The following is a 20,211-nucleotide window of genomic DNA, read 5'->3' as shown; positions in this document are numbered from 1 at the left end:
GTGCAACTAGCTGAATTTAAAAAGGTACACTTCTAAAATGTTACACAAGAATAATCAGTCTGGTCAAATAACCTGCTAGATTATTAAATTGTTTTAGAATATTATGGTTTATCAAAAGTTTGAAGATGAATTAAATGCTTCCAGATACAATTTTTTAGAGACATTCATCAAAATGAATGACAGATTTCTTTAAGTAGTGGTTTCCATAAGTAATGATTTGTTATAACAGTTAAATTCTCTTTTTGTGAATTCATGCAAAAACTTACACTTCTAAGGATATTTGTTCAGTGATATCCCCTGTAAAAAGATATGTCAGGGCTATATTTATTATCTATAGTGAAATCTTGTTAGAGAAAATCTTGCTTTGACATTAAATCACTATCATTTTTTTTCATTACCAAAGCCCAAATGTCAAGGAAAAGTCCACTCATAAGCTGATGAAGCATATAAACAGTTCTATTATAGTGACTGCTAAAATAGATTTTACTGTATTTTTCTGTTTTCATAGTTCCTTTCAATCTTGATTAAGCTATGTATGCTAACGTATATAAGAGGTAATTTGACTTTTATTAGAAATATCTTTTTTCCTGTTACACATAAAAGAAGATTGTGTGGTTGATATGGAGTTTTGAGGGTTTTTTTTAAATGTGCATTTAAAAAAAATGTTTTCTGAGAATTATTTTAATTTTTTTAATGTTTTATTTATTTCTGAGAGTGAGAGGGAGAGAGAGAGAGAGAGACAGCGTGAGCAGGGGAGGGTCACAGAGAGAGAGGGAGACACAGAATCAGAAACAGGCTCCAGGCTCTGAGCTGGCTGTTAGCACAGAGCCCGACACGGGGCTTGAACCCACAAACCGTGAGATTATGACCTGAGCTGAAGTCGGCCGCTTACCTGACTGAGCCACCCAGGCACCCCTTTAATGTGCATTTTTTTTTTTAAATGTTTTATTTATTTCTAGGAGAGAGAGAGAGACAACATGAGCAGGGGAGGGTCAGAGAGAGAGAGACACAGACTCTGAAACAGGCTCCAGGCTCTGAGCTGGCAGTCAGCACAGAGCCCGACGCGGGGCACGAACCGCAAGATCATGACCTAAGCCAAAGTCGGACGCTTAACCGACTAAGCCACCCAGGCGCCCCTAATGTGCATTTTTTAAAAGGACCTTTTTGTATGATAGATTTTAAAGTATTTCCTTTAGTATGTACAGCCAACTTTTGCATTCCCTTTGATTTTGTAACTGGAAGTCAGAGTTCTGAGAATGAATATTAGCTCTGCTGCTAATTCTAAGTTTTTATGTGTAAGCGAACTTTTTACATTTATGTTAATTTGTGTAACCTCAGTCAAAGTTTTCACAAACCTTTTGTTAAAGTTTATTAAAGTTAAGATTTAAAGGAGCAAATTTAAGATCTAATTTGTTCTTAGAATCCAAAGGAAATGAGAGGCATAGAATTATTTAGCTGTTCTTTGGGGAGAAAAATGCACTCACATTTAGAGCTAAGTTTCTGCATTATTTCATTGAGACAGCCATATATAAAACTTAATTTAAAAATAACTTCTTGGGGCGCCTGGGTGGCTCAGTCAGTTAAGCGTCTGACTTCAGCTCAGGTCATGATTTCACAGTTCGTGGGTTCGAGCCCCACATCGGGCTCTGTGCTAACAGCCAGCTCAGAGCCTGGAGCCTATTTCTGATTCTGTGTCTCCCTCTCTCTCTCTGACCCTCCCCTGCTCATGCTCGCTCGCTCGCTCTCATTCTCTCTCTCTCTCTCTCTGAGAAATAAATAAAACATTAAAAAAATTAAAACTTAAAATAAAAACTCCTTGTTCAGCATGAAGTTAAAGAAATTAACACAACTCTCTGAATCTGAGATTTAGCATCAACGCAGGTATTGAAAAGAATAAAGTTCTTTCATAAGAATAATGTTTAGTGATGCTCATTTAATATTTTTGAGCTTGAAAAATGAATATATACTTAGGGTGGTTCTGAAAATGAACTCCTTTATTATTTTGATACCACATATTCTTTTGAGGCTAAATTATCCAGGTTGTGTTGGAGCTCTGCCTGCAAAGAAAGGAATTTGCTGATTTTTGTCACTTGGAAGACCAGTCAGAGTTACTATAGCCTGCCAGTTGACTACATCAATACATAGTATTGTGTGAAATCATCAAGTGGTACTCTTTGTTTTGAAAGTGACACATGTAACTTTTTATTATAATTATTAATACAAGCAAAGAAGCTAATAGTGCTTTTATTTTTTATTGTCATCAAGCAGTTTTCTAGGAATGTTCAGCAATATGTCAATTCAGCTATAATTATAGTATGAAATACAGGAACTATGAATAAGCTTTTGGTGCCTGCCGTAAAATTAAGTCAATAATAGCTTTAATACCTTCTTACAGTTACATTTGGTTTCACTATAGCTCGGTTTTAGCACATCTGCACATCTCTTTTGCTCTCAATGCTTAATTTTACCACTTCAGTTTCTTTGTAGGTTTGATTTTAAATCTTACAGCCCCTTAAAATATTGTATTACCATTTACTTAAATGAATGATAAATAATGTACATGCTTGTTCATTGTGCAAGTACCCAAGACATTCTGATTGAAAGACAGCTTAAGGAGAAATAAACAAATAGCAAAAGCATTCAGTCTTTATTTATAATATATAGAAATCACTTGTTTGTGTTTTAAGTGTAAGAGTCTATCAGCAGGAACACCCTTGAGAAGGACATCTTTAGCGATAGAATTTACATACCGTTAGCTCACAGTAATTGATTAGCAGCAGGGCTCTGAGTACAGAGCTGGCTGGGCACACGTTATTTGGGATGCCTTTGATGCCGTGGTTTTCCGAAGCTTGCTGGCTGCATGCTTGTTGCCTTTGTTCATGACACAGGTAATTACTTGATAAAATGAAGTGCATCGCTGTGAACAATTGACCCTTTGGAACAATCCAGGCTGGTCAGCAGTCTAAATCCACACTTTAAAGCCATCATTATAGCTTCAAACTTAAGAGTTTCCAGGGTACAGACAAAGGTGTTGTCTTCCTTTAGTACAAGTCGAGTGCCATTTTCAGATTTTATGAAGTATTTAAATTGAATGATATTTGATGATATTGAAAACTCCTCTGGAAATCCATCCAGCCTGCTTTTGGACACCAGAACAATGCGAGATTTTATTTTTGATATGAAATCAGGAGCATTACAGAAAATTCTCAGTCCTTGTGAGCGATCATGGTTATCTGTTATTTCCAAGAAAGTAGTCTCTCTGGGTGTTAGCTGTTCTTTTTCCCACCTGGATTTCACTTCCTCAGCCAGTCCCTTGAGCTGAAAGAATTCTGCTTCTTGTGCAAGAAGTTGATTTTCTCGAAACCCTTCCGGCAGTAGAAGTTCTCCATTTCGTAGGAAGTTCAGGACATGCCTGAAGAGGAGTCCATCCCTGTCTATGAAATAATGACCATCAGCATCAAACGGGCAGAGGATTTTTCCGTTTACTATACCTTCAAGGAAAGTGTCTGGGTACTTGGTCAGTGTTTGTTTTTGAGTAATGTATAAATATCCACCAACGTTGAGGGTCATCAGTGTGGATTTGCAGTTCTTTCCTTGGTCAGCATCTTCCAAGCTGTTGTGTTTCCCTTCCAGCTCCTTTTCTTTTTCTCTTCTGTTTATTTTACGCTCCATTTTTGAAAATGCTATTTTCAAAATAACAAGCCTGTTCTTCTCGGCTTTGAGATTTTTAAAAAAGAAACAGTACCACACAAAGCACGCCTTTATTCAGCTCCAGCCTGGTGATGGAATGGAAATGCTGGCAGCGTCGCCTGAGCCGGCGGCTCGGTTTTGCAGTAGGTGGCGTTGTCAGCTCTGTGTGCGGGAGATTTCTGGAGTAAGACAGGGAAGGGAAAAAAAGACAATTTGCATTTTAACCGTATCGGGGAAGGAATTTGTTAAGATTTTCATGTATATTCTTTGAAGTAATAAACGTTACTCAAGTTATTCAATAAATTGAATTTCCTCTTGTCATTTAAACAGTTACAGATGTTTAATTCTCCAGCTAAGTGAGTATGTTTCCATTTCTAAATGTCTTTTAAGTTATTGCTCAAGCAGGCAAGCCTAATACTGAATAATATTGTTAGCATTTGGAGAATATTGTATATTGACTCTGTATCATTTTTAAACGTAAATCATAAACAGGAAACCAAAAGAGAAAGGATGGAGGTGAATAGAATCTTTTCTCCTATAAAACACACATTTCACAGTGGTGGAGTCATTTTAAAGACCCAAATGAGAATATTTAAACCTGTTGTTTGTGACTTTGCACTTGAATTTAATTGGATTTGCATGTGATTGTGATTTGAAGATCTTTAGCACCGAGAAGAAATTTTCTTATTGCTCTTTAACAAAAGGTTCTATTAGTTTATTTTATTTGGGTTTGCTTGTTGGTTTGTTTTACCTTAATGTAAAGCATGAAATACACAGGCTTTCAGTAGTCATTTACATTTCTTTTTGGTTAAGATTTCCTATGGAAAATTCATAAGCTTATTTTCCCTAAACCTGCTCCAATACGGAACAAAGACTTGGGTAGAAAATACTGTAACTGTGTGTGCGTGCGTGTTCACATACCCACTTTCACGTGTTTGGGAAGACAAAAGATTCAGAATACCTGCTATAAAGTAGTGTCATGGTAAATTTCACTGTTTTTTATTGTTTTTGTTGTTTCTTATTTTTCCCTCTGTACACAAAAGGCAAAAGAAAGGGCCAAAGACAACTTTTTATTTTTTGGTAACTTGGGAACTGGAACAGTGTTGAGTCTGGTGTGTCTCTCCCCCCACCCCCAAACTTTTTTCTCCTTCCCTCTAACTTGCCTTCCAACACATTTTAGAGATCTGAACTTTCATTTCTAGAGTTTAAAGACCCAGGGGGAAGAAACGTGAACATTGTACCCAATACGCTATTATTTGACTGGTCTCTCTACTAAATTTTTCTGAGGAAATACATTATTCTCAGAGTTAAATTAGATTTAATATTAAATTGATTTTTATTTCTATTACATTAAAGGTATTTTTAAATTATTCAACAGTATGTTGGCGGAAACATTGGAGCAGAGTCTTCTAAAAATGCTCACCTTGTATTTTCTTTAAGCAATATTAGATTTCTTCAGATATAAAAAAATATATCTTTACTTATAGCAGATAACATATATTTATTACTTAGATTATCAAAAGTCCATCGAAATTAAACTAGAAATCGAAAGCATAACATTTTTAGAGCTGAGTTTTTGCTTAGAGACCATAAAATTCAACCTCCTCATTTTACCAAAAATAAAATTACATTCTAGGGAGGTGTTTTTTTTTTTTTAAATGTTTATTTTTGGGAGGGAGAGAGAGAGAGAGAGAGAACGAGTGGGGGAGGGGCAGATATAGAGGAGACACAGAATCTGAAGCAGGTACCAGGCTCTGAGCTGTCAGCACAGAGCCTGACACAGGGCTCAAACCTACGAATGCAAGATTATGACCTGAGCCTAAATTGGACACTTAACCAACCGAGCCACCCACACACCCCTAGGGAGCTTTTAACTAGTGTTTTACCTAGAACTTTACAGCTTGTTAATAAGCCAGTACTTGAACTAAAGCTTCCTCTCAATCCCGCATTATTTAAGAAAAGTTTACTCTTAGATTCTAACAATTTCATGTGTGTGCTGATTTTGTTCTTTTGGAATCAAGTCTTTTCTATAGATCTGACTTTTTAAGAAATAGAGAGGCCCCAAGGTGGCTCAGTCAGTTAAGTGTCTGGTCATGATCATTTGGTCTGTGGGTTTGAGCCCTGCATTGGGCTCTGTGTTGACAGCTTAGAGCCTGGAGCCTGCTTCGGATTCTGTGTCTCCCATTCTCCCTGTCCCTCCCCCACTTGTGCTTGCTTGCTCTCTCTCTCTCTCTCTCCCTCTCTCTCCCTCCCTCCCTCTCCTTCTCTCAAAAATAAACATTAAAAAATTTTTAAAAATTTGTATAGATTTTTTTGGCACAAGTTTAGAAATGTATTCTTGGGACCAATATATTTATAGTCACTGTACGCTAGTAGCACCAGGTTATAAGCAGAATCAACAAAGGCATAACAATTTCATTGATAGGTCTGGTTGACTACTCTTTAAATGAACTTTATGGGACATCAGAATCAATAGATCATAACTGTAGGGTAGTGATGGAACCTGGGTTTTGTGTGTTTAAATCAAGTAATGTAGGAGATGACCATGTAATACTAGGCCTTCTTCCCTACAGCCTGTTTGGCCCATTTGTAGATGCCTTCATGGGGAAATGAAGCTCATGCTGCTAGAAGGTGGGCTTCCTCAGGATGGAAGGGTGAGACAGGACTGCCTCTTCAGCCAGCACTCCAGGGCTGTCTCACACTTGGACACTTCTGGTGTCTGCTGCTGGTTTTTAAGACTATTGGTGCATGTTCTTTGTTTCTGCTTGCTTGCTTTGACAGACTCTGAACCACCCCAGTATGTACTTCTGACCCTTGGTTGCTTTTTTTCACTCTAGACTTCACACTGGCTTCTGCTCACCTGCCACGTATGATCTGTTTGCTACCCGTGGCCTGGCAACAGTAGTGTAACGGAAGCTTTGTCTTAGTGCTTCACTAGAAATTGATATGAATCCACAGCACTTTTCTTTTGTGTCCTGCTGCCCCCAACTTGCAGTCTTGAAAAAGAAAAATGGCTCCCAGTAGGCCTCACTTTATCCTCATTACTCCACACTGTCCCCTTTAAAGTAACATGGTTGCATTTTACAGAAGTTGCAGGGAGTTGTAGATCATTTCTGCCTGTTGTGGCACACCTGCCCCTTATGAGACAGCCAGGTTATTTTCTTTTTTCTCTTCTGAGTTTATATTTGCCTGCTTGGGTGGGTGGAGGGTGAGGAAAGCTTGTCCTGGATAGTGTCAATCAGGGCCACACAGCCCTAAAACTATAAAAATGATGCTTCATATGCCAAGGAAAATATGGTGTGATTACATCTCTCCACCTCACTGCAAGTCTAAACTGCAATTCAGCAGTTTCAGCAAAAGGCTTAACCCACATGTCAAAGATTAGTTCACTTAGATCCACTTGATCACTAGACATGAGGATTTCATCTCATTTGCAAGCAAAATGATTTTTTAAAGGTAGGGGCCCTATTTTCTACTCAGTACTCTAGACCTTTGTTAGAGTTAGATCACCTCTTTTTTTTTTTTTTTTAATTTTTTAAAATGTTTTTTTTATTTCTGAGAGAAAGAGACAGCATGAACAGGGGAGGGTCAGAGGGAGAGAGAGACACACACACAGGCTCCAGGCTCTGAGCTAGCTATCAGCAGAGCCTGATGCGGGGCTTAAACCCACGACCAATGAGATCATGACCTGAGCTGAAGTCGGACACTTAACCAACTGAGCCACCCAGGCGCCCCAAATCACCTCTATCTTAGACATCTGTAATCACACATATAAAAGAGCCCTTTAGCTAACTTTTAGGATTTAAACAGTGCCATGTTAGGTTCTTGGTATAAGTATACCCATTAGTTAGGCCCAGTGCCTAATCAAATTCTAGCAAAATCTTCCACTAATATGATGCTAATCTTTCACTATCTGCATTAGGCAGAACATCTTCCAGGCCAGTGGGAGGAGTTCTCATCTTATCTACCAGCTCCTGATGGAAAATAAGGTCATTGTCATCGCCTTGATTGACACAGGATGTCATCATAATATATGCTTGCTCTATGTGCCATGGAAGGAAGTAGAACCTCACCAAGAAGGTATCTCTCTTGGTTGGAAGACACAAGTTTGATAATTCCCCCAAGCTCAACATATCACTCCCTCCTGTATGAAATTCAGACACTCCTTTTCAAGGAAAAGGGTTGGCTTTAGGAGCTGTCTTTAAAATAAGAATAGTGCTTCTGCCTCCACAGCCTCCGCCTATCCCATATCTTTTTGGTTGTTTTTACCTCCATGTTTTCTGCCTGTCATTAGTTCCCATTACCTTAGAAAGAGGGTAAAAGCAACTACAGCTAGAGCAGCTGCTGTCGAACTTTACTTAAATCTGGCACTCTCTGAGCTCTGGACTTGCCACATTTTTTCAAGCTTATTGATCTTTGTTTTTCTCACTTGAATTTGATACCCACCTACCTGACTCCATTATGATATCTCTGTACATTTTCTCAAATCTGACTAACCCTTGGCCATCTTATATTTATGTTCTCTGATGCCTCTTTGCTTTGAAACATGTCTTTTGCAAGCTAAGTTTCTCTCTCTCTCTCTCTCTCATTTTTGCTTTGAAACATGTCTTTTGCAAGCTGTTCTCTCTCTCTCTCATTTTTGCTTTGAAACATGTCTTTTGCAAACTAAGATTGTCTCTCTCTCTCTCAAGTTTAATTATTTATTTTTTAGAGCGAGAACATGTGAGCAGGGGAGCGGCAGAGAGAGGAGGGGAGTGAGAGAATCCCAAGCAGGCTCTACACTGTCAGCATGGAACACAACGTGGGGCTTGAATTCACAAACTGTGAGATCATGACCTGGGCTGAAATCAAGAGTCAGATGCTTAACCAACTGAGTCACTCAGGTGCCCCAAGTTTCTCTTGTTCAATGTGTGGTTTATCTCTTCTTTATAGCCCCCTGTTAATCGCATTTAATGTGGGAAACATTCATTTAGATATTCAGCTATGACTATTTTACGTTAGCTTCTGTGTTAAAAAATAGAAATAGGGGCACTGGGTGGCTCAGTCAGTTAAGCGTCTGACTTGATTTCAGCTCAGGTCATGATCTCATGGTGGTGGTACTGAGCCCTGCCTGGGGCCCCATGCTAGGTGTCGAACCTGCTTGGGATTCTTTCCCTCTGTCTCTGCCCCTCTGCAGTTCTCTTGGGTATATGCTTGCTCTCTCTTAAAAAGAAAAAAAAATTACACAGTGTAATGTATTAACATTATAAGAATCAAGGATTTTTTCCATGTTAATCTAATTATGTTTGAACGTCAAACCTTTAGTTTTGACATATAAAATTCATCTGTCTTAGGTGTTACCTGGTACTGGGACTGTACTAACACAAGTACTGTCTCACCTGGCTTATGTTGCTGATGGGCCACAGTATCTAACCAACTATGCAGAGTGCTTGAACCCTTCTAGGGTTATAGGCATGGGATATAACCTCTGGCAGGAAGGTAATGAGGATGGGTAATTCACTCAGGTGAACATGTTTGTGAATGTTTTGCAGTGTTGACCTGAGTCTTCAGAGAAGCCCAGGAATCTTTGCTATATTGGCAAGCTTAAGCTTCATTTGAGGAGTGTAGAAAAGAGTAAAGCACTATGTATTAAAAGGAGAACAAATAAAAATGACAGATTAAATGAGAACTTCAAGCAAAATTCCGTTCCACATTTCTTTGCTTTTCATTAATTACACAGATGACTATGAAAACAATTTACAAATCATATTAATTCATATTCTAAATATACTTTGGGAGATGAGTGCTTCAGGGAAAGCAGTGTTTTATAATTCTGTAAGCAGAAGTCATTTACGTTTTTAAAATGAATTTTCCCTTTTTTGAATTGTAGCCTGTGCATTATTATTCACTGGAAAATTCTATTGTAACCAGATGAGCATAGCACTTTCATGAGCCATCAAATGAACACTGAAATTATATTATTATATAGAACTCATTTTATAGCGCTATTTGGCAAAATGGAATTTTTCCTTCTCTTTGGGAAGAAGATATTTTTAAAATGTTAGTAACCATTATCTACAATCTCAAAATGAGGGACATGACTTTGAAAACTTGTAAAGGTAATACTACTATGAAATCAGTGACCAAAAAACAAAATCTTTGCTTGTAAGTGCTGTCCCTTACCACTCACTACCCCTTCTGCTGTCCTCTTTTCTTCAAGATGCTCTTGTGTCCCTAGTGGTAAGATGGGGAGGAGGAGAGAAAAGGGGCCCTGAGCAGCAGGACAGGGTGTGGTGGTTCATAGGAGCAAATGCAGTTGCTTACAATATATTGATTGTAAATTAGGGATAGAGGACTCTTTCATGTTGCACATTTTTTTCACATTAAACATTTCTGAAATCAGGGTATGGATTAAAATCATGGCAGTGTTTTGTCTTAGTGGCTTATAAGATGATGTAATAGATTAGATTTGTTGAAATATTTGAGCAGTTCTATGAACTACTACCTATATACCACCAGAAAATAAAGTTGATAGAGATACGGGAGAGGAAGAAAGGAAGTCTGGGGTGAGGAGCCATATTTAAACTCTGGCTATAGCATATTAGAATGATCTATTAAGGTTATAAAAATACCACCATCTCTTGGCCCTATAAGCCAGTTAGAGGAGAATCTCTGGCTTTGGGCCCAATAGTTTTTAAAAAGCTCCCCAGGTGTTTATTCTAATAATGATCAAGCAGAGTTGAAAAAGCACCATATTAAGGAAATCGATGAGTCAGGAAAGGGAAGTTTTCTCAAAGGACTTCTAAATGATGGGGACATAACTTCTACCCTGTAGTTGTGGAGATAACTTTGTTAAATTATCTTAAAATCATAAAGAACTAAACTAGTGCCTGGCATCGCCACTGTTAACCAGTTAAACATGGTGAAGAGAATAGGAGGTACTAAAGATGAACTTAATGAAACTTGAATCCTATTCAGTTGATTTGAAAATAGGTGCCATTGGATTGTCTATAAATATTTCATTAATATTGTATCCTTCATGTATATTGCAGTCTTTCTACATGCAAGGGTCTGTATTTTTCTTCCTTGGTATCACTTATCATGTCAAGAGGAGCATTTGGCACTATTTAATAATAATATAGCATTATAGTGAAAGTCTGCTCTCTAGGAGACTTAATCTTTCCTGGAAGGATATTTTTTCAATTCATTTAATCACCTTTGCTATTTTTTCTTAATTTTATTAATTTTATTAAATTTTATTTTTTAATGTTTATTTTTGGGAGAGAGAGAAAAAGAGACAGAGTACAAGTGGGAGAGTGGCAGAGAGAGAGGGAGACACAGAATCTGAAGCAGGCTCCAGGCTCTGAGCTGTCAGCACAGAGCCCGATGCGGGGCTCAAACTCACAAACCATGAGATCATGACCTGAGCTGAAGTCAGACGCTTAACTGACTGAGCCACCCAGGGACCCCACTTTTGCTATTGTTTTTAAGTTATCTCTGATTTCAAGTGCAATATTCGAAGCTGGATTGCACCCTTTGATGAAGGTCTAACTAAAACAAATTATTATATTATTAGGGTATTCCTGCATTTTTCATTTATTAAACATAATATTACTTTATGTTTTTTATAAAGCTGTGTTTTATTTCTGGGTTTTATCCAGTCTCTTATTCTTGAAAGCAGCTTTGAGGTTAGAGATTTGGCCTGTTTACAAGTCAAAACATCATGCCCACATCTGTATTCAAGAGGTTTTTATATTGGCTGAGTATATATATGATGTAACAAGCATAAAAGAGACTGTAGTCTGAAGTATAGAAGGAACAGTAACTTGTGGCCTTCATTTGTAAGCATGAAAACATACAAATATTTGGTTTTAAAAAGCTCATTGCCTATGTTATTTCTTTGATCTAAAGTCTGTTATAGGTTCTGTGAACTAGAACAATCCAGATTCCTTTGTGCCTTTAAGGCCTCCATCTTTGATTTTTGTACTTTAGCTAGCTACTTTTCCTTCTCCTGGGCAACCATTCTTGTCATTCACAGATGCTTTTTGATCATTATTACAGTGTCCTTTTTTTTTCTCTTTAAAGTTTATTTATTTTGAAAGAGAGAGCAAGTGAGTGAGAGAGAGAGAGAGAATGGGAGAGGAGCAAACAGTGTGGGAGAGAGAGAGAATCCCAAGTTAACGTGTAGCTCAAACTCATGAACCATGAGATTATGACCTGAGCCAAAATCAAGAGGTAGATGCTTAGCGAACTGAGTCACCCAGGTGCCCCTCAATGTCCCTTATATAGGAATGTACATGCAGCCTTCTTACAGTCTGTAGGTGAACAGTTGAAGAGTAGTACTATGAGTGAGGAGGTTGAGATGTTTTCTAAATCTTTGGTCTAGTCCTCAAAATACTGTTTCAGTATTTGTTTAAAATTGGGAATTTCCAGTGTATTAGGCATATTTGTAATTTGAATATTATATCAAAACATGTTACATAAATAGATAACTTTGGGCAATATTTATATGACTGCTCATTTGTTACTTTTGAGGTAAATAAATGCTAACTGTGGGTTTACTGAAATCTGAACATGATCTTTAAAAAAAAATTTTTTTTTGTTAATGTTTATTTATTTTTGAGAGAGAGAGAGTGCAAGCTGGGGAGGGGCAGACAGAGAGGGAGACAGAACCTGAAACAGGCTCTGGACTCTGAGCTGTCAGCACAGAGCCCAATGTGGGCCTCGAACTCATGAACCATGGGATCATGACCTGAGCTGAAGTTACATGCTTAACCGACTGAACCACCTAGATGCCCCATGATGTTTTATTTCCAAATTTTTTGAAGGTTAAATAGATCAGAACATCAGTTCACAAATTTGAGTTGAATAAGGATCACTTTCTTAATAATACAGAGGTTGCAAGTTTGCCTAAATGGTTTGTTAAGATGCCAAGTAGTTTATATAGATTTGCCTTACCCTGTGAACCACAGGCAACAAACTTCCATGAAAAGATTTTTAAATGAGAAGAATGGAAATTAGTAGGAATATTAAAAATGGTTTACCTTTTAAATTTACCTGCTCTGTGGAAATATTTTTTCTTCGGTCCTTTTCCAGATTATAGACACAGATGTGATATGAATAAGAATCAGGAAAGTAGCTTCAGAAGTTGTAAGGAACAGTCCAAAATCTTGGTTCAAGCCCACTTATCTGTATTTTAATTGGAGTTGGAAGTGCTCGTCAAGGCCTCCACACTGAACTGGATCCAGAGTGGCCTTGTGGAAATGAATGCCTATAACTTCCTGATGCCTAACATCTTTCTAATATACCTGGTATCATTAATTACATGCCAATGCTAATAAGCACCCTCCCTACTTATTACTGTAACTTGTTTAAACTGAGTGTGCCCTTAACTTGTAAAAAGTGCCTGTTGGTTTTCTTGGTTCTTCAACATAAGAGTCTGTCTCAGTTGAGATAAAGAACAGGAAGGTGTAGGTTAGAGCTGAAATTTCTCAACATTTTGTTGTTTCAAGAAACAGTTTTTAATTTCTCCTCAGAAAATTTAATTATACTTAGGTCTTTTATAAAGTATCAGCCCAGGGGTGCCTGGGTAGCTTACTCGGTTAAGCGTCCGACTTTGGCTCAGGTCATGCCTTACGGTTCGTGGGTTTGAGCCCCACATCAGGCTCTGTGCTGTCCACTCAGAGCCTGGAGCCTGTTTCATATTGTGTGTCTCTCCCTCTCTCTGACCCCTCCTTTGCTCACACCTTCTCGCTTTCTTACTCTCTGTCTCTCAAAAAAGAAAAAAAGAATGTATCAGCCCAAACAAAATAAACACTAATGAAATAATAAAACATCCCTTGGAAGTGAAGTCCAGTTGTTGTTTTTTTACTTTGTTTATTAAGTGAAAGAGAATTGGAACTAGATCTCAGAGATCCCAGGAACTTCATTATGTACATGCTGAGGCCCAGAGATGTGAAGTAGCCTCGCCAAAGTGACATCACTATTTACTGACAGAATCAGAACTAGAACTCTGCAGTTCTTTTATATGGCATATGTTTTGTATATATACCCTTTAAATTTTTTCTTATTTATTTGTTTATGTTAATGCTTATTTTTGAGAGAGACAGAGACAAAGCATGAGCAGGGGAGGGGCAGAGAGAGAGGGAGACACAGAATCCGAAGCAGGTTCTGGGCTCTGAGCTGTCAGCACAGAGCCCAACGTGGGGCTCAAACTCACGGACTGCGAGATCATGACCTGAGCTAAAGTCAGATGCTTAACTGACTGTGCCTTCCAGGTGCCTCTTTCTCAGTTTTTTTTCTGAAACTAGGTGGTAGGATATAGATAAATAAAATAAAACTATTATCAAAGTTGTGTGCTCATACTCATTCTTTTGGTTACAAGTACGAGAAACCAAGAAGTAAATGGATCTTGCAAAAAAGGCAGGGGATAGGTGATAAAAATTGGAAGGATTCTGAAAATTTCCCAGAATCCAATTCTGGTGTGGGTCCCTTAGTTTGAAATTCAGAGAGAGAAACACACACAGGGAGAGAGAGAGAGAGAGAGGAAGGAGACGAAAGCTGTTATTCACTCTATTCCCATCACCTTCAGCATCTTCCTGCCTTACCTCCTGTCCAAAGTCTACCTGTTTTTCAAGATCCAACATAAACAGGGGCTCTTGGGTGGCTCAGTCACTTAAGTGTCTGACTTCGGCTCAGGTCATGATCTCACAGTTTGTGGGCTTGAGCCCCGCATCAGGCTCTGTGCTGACAGCTCAGGGCCTGGAGTAGCTTCAGATTCTGGCTCCCTCTCTCTCTCTCTCTCTGCCCCTCCCCTGCTCGGACTCTGTTTCTCTCTAAAAGATAAACGAACATTAAAAATAAATCCAACATAAACATTGTTTTCTCTATCAAAACTTTTCTGGAACCTCATCTAGATATAGTCTCTTTGTGTGTTTTAGTCTCAGTACTCTGTGTGTGCCTGTCTTACAACCCTTAAAAAATTCTGCATTGTGCCGTAGTGTCCCATAGCCCATAGGGAGGGACTGGTATTCTGTCAGGTAAATTCAAAAGTAGAGAATCCTTTATATGCATTCCTAGTGCTTTATTATTATTATTTTTAATGTTTTATTTATTTCTAGGAGAGAGAGAGAGACAGCGTGAGCAGGGGAGGGTCAGAGAGAGAGGGAGTCACAGACTGAAACAGGCTCCAGGCTCTGAGCTGGCAGTCAGCACAGAGCCCGACGCGGGGCTTGAACCCACGAACCGCGAGATCATGACCTAAGGGAAAGTCGGACGCTTAACTGACTAAGCCACCCAGGCGCCCCGCATTCCTAGTGCTTTAAACATTTTACCTTAATAGTTAAAATGTACATTTAACTACCATGTACATGTGGGACAAGGACTTTGATTTCAGTATAGTATGCTGACTGAGCATCTGCTTTCTCTTTTTTGGGAAAATTGTGCCCTTAATCCAGTTTAGATTTACAATTTTGGCTTCTTAGAAAAGAGCAAGAACTCAGATACTGAAGCAGTAGGAATGCAGAATCCTAGACTTTCCTGTTTCTGTTCTAGTCTCATGTTAATTTCTCCAGTCCCTACTTCGACAGTAGTTTTTTTTAGCAACTTACTTTTATATCAAGACTTCTCAAGGCATTAAACCTGGTTTTCATAGAAACATCTCCTTCCCCCATATTTATAATTAATGAGATTACATAATATATAATCAAACTGCATAATTACTAACAGTAAAACAGCATAAACAAATTCTAATATAGTTAGAGCAGAAGTGTGTGAGAGTACTAGAGACAAACCTAACTACCCACTGTGGGCGAGCTGTGGGCATACGTCACTGTATTTAAAAGAGGGGACTTGAGAGCCTTGGTAATCTAGAAATGGGGTAAGTGGAGGTCTAGTCTAAGTGATTCTGGTGTTGGGGTACCTGGGTGGCTCAGTCGGTTGAGCGTGCAATTCTTGGTTTTGGCTAAGGTCACTATCTCATGGTTTGTCAGTTCAAGCCCTGTGTCAGGCTTTGTGCTGCTGATGTGGAGCCTGCTTGGGGTAAGTGATTGTGGTATATTAAAATAATTTTTTATACCTGTCTTAGCTTCCCACTAGACCCGCAGCTCTCAAAATGTGATCTGGAAACTTTTGGGTAGAAGGATTCCTGAGACCCTTTCAAGGGGTCTCTGAAATCAAAACTATTATTCATAATAACACCAAGGCTTTTTTGCCTTTTTCAATTCTGATTTTCTAAACATTCCTTAGTTTAATTTCTAATATGATCAATAGCAATAGATTAAACTCACATAAAAGCTCTTTGGGGGCCCTCAGTACTTCTTAAGAATATATGTCAGAGAATCATTTGAATAGCTCCTTGAGGACAGGAGTCCTGTTTCATTTATTTTTGTTATTACTGATGCATTTCAGTATTTATGGTCTTTTAAATTGGACCAACAAAGTGGTTTGGTTTTGTTTTTTTAGAAAGAGAGGGAGAGTGTCTGGAGAGGCAGAGGGAGAGAGAATCCCAAGCAGGCTCCCTCCCAATGTCTCAAACTCATAAACCGTGATATCATGACCTGAAGAACCAAAGTCAAGAGTCAAGTACTTAACTGACAGAGCCACCCGTGCACCCCCAACAAAGTGGTTTTAAGTAAGGTTTTCTTGTATTAATGAATATGATCTTACAGATCAGTGGTGTGCAAGTGGGTGCTTTCAAATGCCTTTAAAATAATAATGCAATATTTAAAGCATGGTTAGTGGAAAGAATATGAAAACATTTTCCTATGAGGCTTTAAAGTGTGTGTGAAGGCTTTAAATCTTGCTTAGGAGGCCTTATCATAAGTAATTGGCTTTTTAAATTGTATTTAAGAGGAGAAGGAGAATGAGCTAACAGAGATGTGGGGTTATTTAAGAGCAGCCAATCAGTGGGAAAATTCATTGCTGATGATTAAGACTTTTCTTTCACTTGAGAATCACTGGAAAGCTATTTTAGGTTTGAAAAGGGGATAAGATGGACAGGAAATTATGGTTTGGAGAAGTGAATTTTTTTGCTTTATGAGAGTGACCTTGATTAAAGAATAGTGATGAGCATAGTGGCCAAGTTGAAATAGGCAGCTGCTTTGGATACTTCTTACCCTTTTCAGGTATTATATGGAGAACATTGACAGCAGAATCCTTTAACTAAAAATTAAATTCAGCCTGTTGACCTGCGGCAGATACTGCTAAATAAGTGGGGAGTATTAACAGGTAGCTCTTTTAGTATTCAACATTAATAGACACATGGATATAAAAGTGAATTATTTTCAGGGATGGTGGGGTATTCTAAATTTGTTTTTTAAAAAGGATTGATTTATGTTTCAATAGAAACATAAGCACGTAAGGACTTTCTTATGCACTTCAGATACTTTATACACAGGAATTTCCCAAATCTTGGTATTGTTATGACAGTAATTGTTCTAGATAGAATGTTCATCTTCAGTGGAGAGGCAAACTCAAATATAAGATTTTGGAAATTCAGATTTTTAACCTCAATCTTTCTAAATTGATAAGAGGAAATTATTTTTAGACATTCAAATTTAATATGAAATATTTATGGCTTTATTTCCTTCTTCACATATGTTGGTATAAGGTAGGCATGCTTCTCGTCATTGCTTATTCCAGACATTGTTAGTCTGTACTTGAGATTTGTTGTGTATATTTACACTGAGGGACTCTTCAACCACTGAATTATGCCTGTGTTCACAGGTTAGGGACTACAGTAAGGAGTCTCCTGGAATTTGAAGACAAAATCAAGAAAAGTCACCATAAGGAAGATTTTCTAATATAAATCATGTGGGTGTGGTACTGTCTGCACCCTACATTTTGGTCAGTTTATCTGTCTCCCTCCCAGTGAACTGTATGTCTCTTGAAAAGAGTACCATTTCTTAATCACCTTTGATTCCAAATGCCTAAATGGTGCCCTTTACCTAGTAGGCACTTAGTTCATGTTAGTGGAGTGCATGAAGTCACTCACCCTGAAGAGATGAATCATAAATTCATTGCTGATGAGCCACAGGATTTCCTGAATTTCTTCTCAAAACCTGGGTGAATTTTCACAGAGATAAGACTGAACCATAACTTCCTAACCATAGTCATAAATTTCCAGACTGTAGGAAAGCTAGTGCCATCAAGGGAGAGTCATATATGTACTATCAAATAAAAGAAGGGCTGTAAGTGACTCTACAGCAATCTTTGGTGCCTGGTAGTCATGTAGTAAGTGCTTAACATTTGTTTACTTTTTCAGTTTCTCTTGAATTTTGTGTCAGGGTCACTATAAGAATTCTTACAAATGGTAGGGAAATTTGCCCTTTTGTTTGGACAGATGTCTGTAGCAGTTGAAGCTCTAATTTGGATACACCCAAGTTAATAATTCTGCTTAAAAATCAAAGTCAGAGCAACTTGCAGGCGGAACTGGTACACTGTATAACCTGGACAATGACCTGTTCAATTTCACAGTATTTTTTGAGCTAGTTATTCTAGTCATAGTATATTGTAGAATTTTGTTTGCATACATATATGTGTGAGCATGCACACCCACATGTGCAAATATGTATTATCTTTGATTTTAGTGGTTTAGACTAGCTGGCTGGGTTTTCAGAAGTTACTTCTCTGCCAAAGATGATATAGCCTCCACACCCTTCAAATTTTAAAAATTTGGTCTTATGTTCCTTTAAGTCACCCTCTCTAGAAAGAGTTAACTAAACAGAATAACAGTTGTTATTGGCAAGGGGCTGCAGCAGCCCAGTAAACCAGACAAGCTTAGTTTTTTACTAGCCAAAAGTAAGGTTTTTGTCTATTCTGACTAATGATGCTACTAAATTTACACGTATTCCTTTTGTTTCCTTGAATTTTATCATTATATTTGATTAATAATGATTTGATCATTATTACTGTGGTTAGTGTGTGAAAGTGAAATCTTAAAAATGATCAGTGTAATCTCTGAATACATTTGTTGATTTTTTTTTTATCTTTCCATTCAAGATAAACTTTCCTTGGAAGGAATAGTCGTACAAAGAGCTGAATGCCGACCTGCTGCCAGTGAAAACTACATGAGATTGAAGAGGTTGGTTTTTTTAACTTTAAAATACCTGATATTTCCTTTTGGGGATTGAAATACATATATTAGATTGCTTATTGACTACATTAAAACTATAGTTATGTTGCAAGTATTGTCTTCAGAGTTTCTTTGGTTTTAAAACTAAGGTCCCCGGGATATAATGTACAGCATGGTGACAATAGTTCATATTATTATTTTGCATATTTGAAAGTTGCTGAGATCTTAAAAGTTCTCATCACGAGAAAAACTGTAACTATGGTGACAGTTAACTAGACTTACTGTGGTGATCATTTTGTAATGTGTATAAATTTTGAACCATTATGTTGTATTCTTGAAACTACTATAATGTTATATGTCCGTTATACTTCAATTAAAGAAAAAACCCAAGAACAGTTTCTTTGGCAGGAGAACTTTCACAGCCTGAGCTGTTTATTTGGGGATATTTTAAGCTACTCTCTTAAGATAACCTGAAACCAAACTTTTTATACTTCTTTTTTCTAGTTATCTTTAAAGATCTTAATTCTCTAAAGATATGTAATAAGATATTTGTACTGTTTTATTTTCAGAGGCTATAATTTTCCTGTAATGAACATGTCTAAATTACTATACAGGATAAAGCAAGTAATAGTTGCTGGAATATCATCCTTTTCTCTTGATTACAAGAACTTTTTATAAACTCACTGCCTTGTTAGAGATTTTGCATAAGGTCTTCCCCACTGTGGTATATAGTTAACATTTTACAATTAATACTGAGGGATGATCGCAAATTCTCAGTAGTCCAAATTTTGTCTTTCAAAGAGCAATTTTTTCAACGCCGAAAAATGGAATATTCTTGTTTTACACTTTTCAAAACATTTTTTATTTTAAGTAAACTCCATATCACCTATGGGTCTCGAACTCTCAACCCTGAGGTCAAGAGTCACATGCCCTGACTGAGCCAGGTGCCCCTTGTTTTATGCTTTTTATTGAATGTCTTCCAACCCTATGTAGTTTAGAATTATAACTTTGTTCATTCATTCAGCACTTACCGTGTGAAAGAGGAGTGAACAAAACAGGCAAAACTCGCTGCCCTCGGGGAACTTACATGTTAGCAGATGTCAGCTGTGCACAGCACATAGCGGGGGGCACACTGTGCAGGCGGTAGCAGCAGCCTCTCTGCACATCAGCGTTCTCACCATTTAAAGTGGCTGCTTGAGCCACATCCTCTCTAATGTCACACTATCTTTTTAATTTCCCTACCTTCTAAATTAGATTATTGTGTGTCTCTCAGGAATGAAACAAAAAGACTGGTTTTTTTGTCCAATAATTCTTCTCATTTAAATGCCTTCCCAGGGCAAGTAAAAGGATGACCATCAAAATGACTTTTTTATGACAGAAAATAACTTTGGAGCATAGACAGAAGACATTTCTCTCTTTGGGTATGGCAATAAAGTTGAACACACGATGTGAGTCTTTTTGAAGACTCA

General features: G+C 37.8%; 2 protein-coding genes across 2 annotated transcripts in view; one reads left to right on the top strand and one right to left on the bottom strand.

Moving 5' to 3' along the window:
• The window catches only part of GTF2F2 (general transcription factor IIF subunit 2), a 155,680-nt gene that overhangs the window by 68,637 nt on the left and 66,832 nt on the right, over positions 1-20,211 (top strand). The window contains exon 5 of the mRNA XM_039254380.1: positions 18,670-18,751. Coding sequence (XP_039110311.1) covers positions 18,670-18,751 — 82 coding nt within the window. The remainder of the gene's footprint in view (positions 1-18,669; positions 18,752-20,211) is intronic.
• On the bottom strand, positions 2,229-3,679 carry KCTD4 (potassium channel tetramerization domain containing 4). Its single transcript, XM_039254379.1, has one exon. It carries the CDS (start codon positions 3,670-3,672, stop codon positions 2,893-2,895), a length of 780 nt encoding a protein of 259 aa, XP_039110310.1. The 5' UTR covers positions 3,673-3,679; the 3' UTR covers positions 2,229-2,892.

Source organism: Hyaena hyaena, unplaced genomic scaffold (assembly GCF_003009895.1).
Source record: "Hyaena hyaena isolate Hyena2069 unplaced genomic scaffold, ASM300989v1 scaffold_483, whole genome shotgun sequence".
Taxonomy (NCBI): Eukaryota; Metazoa; Chordata; class Mammalia; order Carnivora; family Hyaenidae; genus Hyaena; species Hyaena hyaena.
Note: the sequence above shows the minus strand (reverse complement) of the source record. Positions and strands in the feature narration are given on the sequence as shown.